Source organism: Palaemon carinicauda, chromosome 7, assembly GCF_036898095.1.
Source record: "Palaemon carinicauda isolate YSFRI2023 chromosome 7, ASM3689809v2, whole genome shotgun sequence".
In the NCBI taxonomy this organism is placed as follows: domain Eukaryota; kingdom Metazoa; phylum Arthropoda; class Malacostraca; order Decapoda; family Palaemonidae; genus Palaemon; species Palaemon carinicauda.
Genome location: NC_090731.1, coordinates 142,726,029 through 142,731,028, shown reverse-complemented (window position 1 = coordinate 142,731,028; position 5,000 = coordinate 142,726,029). Strand labels below are relative to the sequence as shown.

General features: G+C 48.0%; 1 protein-coding gene across 1 annotated transcript in view; it reads right to left on the bottom strand.

The window, feature by feature from the left end:
* Window positions 1-3,505: 3,505 nt before the first annotated feature.
* The window catches only part of LOC137644576 (protein Hook homolog 1-like), a 1,854-nt gene continuing 359 nt past the window's right edge, over window positions 3,506-5,000 (bottom strand). The window contains exon 1 of the mRNA XM_068377535.1: window positions 3,506-5,000. This exon is cut by the window's right edge and continues 359 nt beyond it. Within this exon, the coding sequence (XP_068233636.1) occupies window positions 3,506-5,000 (1,495 nt within the window).

Genomic DNA, 5,000 nt, shown 5'->3' with positions numbered 1-5,000 from the left:
CATCAGGCCAGGCAGTTAAGCCAAGCATCATCAGGCTAGGTGGTTAAGCCAAGCATCATCAGGCCAGGCGATTAAGCCAAGCATCACTAGGCCAGGCGGTTAAGCCAAGCATCATCACGCCAGGCGGTTAAGCCAAGCATCGCTAGTTCAGGCGGTTAAGCCAAGCATCACTAGTCCAGGCAGTTAAGCCAAGCATCATCAGGCCAGGCGGTTAAGCCAAGCATCACTAGGCCAGGTAGTTAAGCCAAGCATCACTAGGCCAGGCGGTTAAGCCAGGCATTATTAGGCCAGGCGGTTAAGCCAAGCATTATCAGGCCTGGCAGTTAAGCCAAGCATTATTAGGCCAGGCAGTTAAGCCAAGCATCATTAAGCCAGGCAGTTAAGCCAAGCATTATTAGGCCAGGCAGTTAAGCCTTGCATTATTAGGCCAGGCAGTTAAGCCAAGCATCATTAGGCCAGGCAGTTAAGCCATCCCTCCTTAGCCCAGATAGTTAAGCCAAACTTTCATAGGCCAGTCAGTTGAGCCAAACATCCTAAGCTGAGGCAGTTACGCAAAACTTCCTTAGGCATGGCCTCTAAGCCATATTTCCCAAGGCAAGGCATTTCCGCCATACAACCTTAGCCCAGGTAGTTAAGCCAAGCACCCCTATACAAATCAGGTAAGCCAAACATCCCTAGTCCACGCGTTCATGCTAAACATTCCAAGTCCAGTCACCTAGGCCCTTCTTTTTAGGCCAGCCAGTTAAGCGTTTCGGTTTTTTCCGGACAGTTCAGCCACACATAGACCAGGTAGTTAAGCCAAACCTTCTCAGATAGGGCAGGTCAGCCAACACCCTTAGGCCAGGCAGTTAAGCCATACACCCTCAGACAAAGTAGTTTAGCCAAACCTCCTTAGCCCTGTCAGTTGAGCCAAACATCCTTAGCCAAGGCGGTTAAGCCAAGCACCATTAGGCCAGGCATTTAAGCCAAGCATTATTAGGCCAGGTGGTTAAGCCGAGCATTATTAGACCAGGCGGTTAAGCCAAGCATTATTAGGCCAGGCGGTTAAGCCAAGCATTATTAGGCCAGGCGGTTAAGCCAAGCATCATTAGGCCAGGCGGTTAAGCCAAGCATCATTAGGCCAGGCGGTTAAGCCAAGCATCATTAGGCCAGGTGGTTAAGCCATGCATCATTAGGCCAGGCGGTTAAGCCAAGCATCATCAGGCCAGGCGGTTAAGCCAAGCATCATTAGGCCAGGCGGTTAAGCCAGGCATCATCAGGCCAGGCAGTTAAGCCAAGCATCATCAGGCCAGGTGGTTAAGCCAAGCATCATCAAGCCAGGCGATTAAGCCAAGCATCACTAGGCCAGGCGGTTAAGCCAAGCATCATCAGGCCAGGCGGTTAAGCTAAGCATCACTAGTCCAGGCGGTTAAGCCAAGCATCACTAGGCCAGGCAGTTAAGCCAAGCATCATCAGGCCAGGCGGTTAAGCCAAGCATCACTAGGCCAGGTAGTTAAGCCAAGCATCACTAGGCCAGGAGGTTAAGCCAAGCATCACTAGTCCAGGCGGTTAAGCCAAGCATCACTAGGCCAGGTGGTTAAGCCAAGCATCACTAGGCCAGGCGGTTAAGCCAAGCATCATCATGCCAGGCGGTTAAGCCAAGCATCACTAGGCCAGGCGGTTAAGCCAAGCATCACTAGTCCAGGCGGTTAAGCCAAGCATCACTAGGCCAGGCGGTTAAGCCAAGCATCATAAGGCCAGGCGGTTAAGCCAAGCATCATCAGGCCAGGCGGTTAAGCCAAGCATCACTAGGCCAGGCGGTTAAGCCAAGCATCACTAGACCAGGCGGTTAAGCCAAGCATCACTAGGCCAGGCGGTTAAGCCAAGCATCACAAGGCCAGGCGGTTAAGCCAAGCATCACTAGGCCAGGCGGTTAAGCCAAGCATCACTAGACCAGGCAGTTAAGCCAAGCATCACTAGGCCAGGCGGTTAAGCCAAGCATCACTAGACCAGGCAGTTAAGCCAAGCATCACTAGGCCAGGCGGTTAAGCCAAGCATCACAAGGCCAGGCGGTTAAGCTAAGCATCACTAGGCCAGGCGGTTAAGCCAAGCATCACTAGTCCAGGCGGTTAAGCCCAGCATCCTCAGGCCAGGCGGTTAAGCCAAGCATCACTAGGCCCGGCCGTTAAGCCAAGCATCACTAGGCCAGGCGGTTAAGCCAAGCATCACTAGTCCAGGCGGTTAAGCCAAGCATCACTAGGCCAGGCGGTTAAGCCAAGCATCACTAGTCCAGGCGGTTAATCCAAGCATCACTAGGCCAGGCGGTTAAGCCAAGCATCATCAGGCCAGGCAGTTAAGCCAAGCATCACTAGACCAGGCGGTTAAGCCAAGCATCACAAGGCCAGGCGGTTAAGCCAAGCATCATCAGGCCAGGCGGTTAAGCCAAGCATCACTAGTCCAGGCAGTTTAGCCAAGCATCATCAGGCCAGGCGGTTAAGACAAGCATCACTAGGCCAGGCGGTTAAGCCAAGCATCACTAGGCCAGGCGGTTAAGCCAAGCATCATCAGGCCAGGCAGTTAAGCCAAGATTCACTAGGCCAGGCGGTTAAGCCAAGTATCATCAGGCCAGGCGGTTAAGCCAAGCATCACTAGGCCAGGCGGTTAAGCCAAGCATCACTAGGCCAGGCGGTTAAGCCAAGCATCACTAGGCCAGGCGGTTAAGCCAAGCATCACTAGTCCAGGCGGTTAAGCCAAGCATCATCAGGCCAGGCGGTTAAGCCAAGCATCACTAGGCCAGGCGGTTAAGCCAAGCATCACTAGTCCAGGCGGTTAAGCCAAGCATCACTAGGCCAGGCGGTTAAGCCAAGCATCACTAGACCAGGCGGTTAAGACAAGCATCACTAGGCCAGGCGGTTAAGCCAAGCATCACTAGGCCAGGCGGTTAAGCCAAGCATCACTGGTCCAGGCGGTTAAGCCAAGCATCATCAGGCCAGGCGGTTAAGTCAAGCATCACTAAGCCAGGCGGTTAAGCCAAGCATCACTAGGCCAGGCAGTTAAGCCAAGCATCACTAGGCCAGACAGTTAAGTCTGGCGTCCTTAAACCTAAAAAAAAAAAATATGCCAGGGAGTTTAGATAAGCATTATTATGATAGGCATTTAAGCCAATCATCATAAGTCTAGGCAGTTAAGCCTGGCATCCTTAAACCTAAAAAAAAAAAAAATTATGCCAGGCAGTTTAGATAAGCATTATTATGATAGGCAGTTAAGCCAATCATCATAAGTCTAGGCAGTTAAGCCTGGCATCCTTAAACCTAAAAAAGAAAAGATTAAAAAATAATATTCCTTTCACAAAAATAAAAATACCGGTATATTCCTTTTACAAAATTTGCGACTTCGCTATGAAATAAAAAATATTCCTTCCACAAAACAACATAAAAATATATTCCTCTTACAAAATAATATAAAATATTCCTTTCACAAAATATAATAAATACTAGATTCCTTTTTCTGTCTAGTTTCAAACTTCTTAATTGTTTTTGATATTCTCCTCAGTTCGTTCGTTATGAACCTTATTATCGTCTGTTTCCAAAACTGGGACTATGGGTCCAAGGGGGCCCCAAGAATAACCCTGGGCCCGTTTTGGTTTCTTCTTCTTTGGTTTCCTTACCAAAAGTTTCCTTGTGGGTCCTTCTCCTTGTTTTTCTTCCTTCACAATGACAATTTTCTTGTCATCTTCTGCTGGAGTTTCACAACCTTCTACGACTGAAGTTTTATCAAGTCCGCATTTCTCCTTTTCTGATGAACCCTCGTCACCCGTTCCTTCTTCTTTTTTAACCTTTTCCAAATCTCTCTTCTGAAGTTCCTTCTTCAGTGAAGAGATGACATCCATCGCTGCGGACAATTCCTTCTTGAGTTGATCCTCTGTGTTCGTCATTCGAACAATCCTTCCATTCAGATTTTTCTCTCGTTTACCTTTGTTCTCCAGTTGTTCACGAAGACCTTCGTTCTTCTTTGTTATTGTGAACACTGCCTCCTTTAGCTCACGATTCTGCACTAGAGATTTAGAAATCTCCTCCTGCAGCTCTTCTACTAGACGTTGGTGTCCTTGGCGTCTTTTGTGATCATTAGCACGAGCCTCCATCAGCTCTTGTTGTAATTTGCTTTTCTCTAGAGATAATTCCTCATTAAATAAGCTTCGTTCCTCATTGGATTTCTTGAGATCCTCAATCTGTGCCAGAAGGATCGATTTCAGCTGGTCATGAGCCTCGATTTCCTTCTTGGCTTTTTCCAGTTCCTGATTCAACTGAACTATTTTCATTGTATCCAAAGTGACTTTATCCTCAAGCTCTTGTTTCAGAGCTTCCTTCTCTCTCACAAGAGCTAATTCTATCTGATTTTGGACATCATTCTTCTCCTGAGCCATTTTCAGCTCCGCTTTCAACTCTTGAATTGAATGATCGTAATCAACAAGCTGATTTTGATGTGCTACAATCACAGCTTGTTTATTGGAAAGTTCCTTAGCCATTGTCTGATTCTCTCGCCTGAGATCTTCAATCTCGGCGTCTAGGTCAGTTTGAACTGATACATCTGTGTTAGAGATGGGTCCAGGCTCAACCTGAACTTCTACCTCTCTGTTTGAGATAAGATGTTCAGTCTGTACCTGAACGTCTATATCTCTGTTAGAGGTAAGAAGTGCAGGGTCTACCTGAACTTGTATATCTCTAGTAGAGATAACACTCCCTGCGCCTCCTGGCAGCAGCAGCTGTTCCTCCTCGCCGGAAAGCAAAGGATCTTTCCCACTGATGACAGCTTCCTTCTCCTCAGAAACTCCGTCGAGTTCCTCCTGGTCCAAGACAGGCTGGAATTCCTTACTCTGTTCCTCCTTGGTGTCTAGGTCAGTTTGAACTGATACATCTGTGTTAGAGATGGGTCCAGGCTCAACCTGAACTTCTACCTCTCTGTTAGAGATAAGATGTTCAGTCTGTACCTGAACGTCTATATCTCTGTTAGAGGTAAGAAGT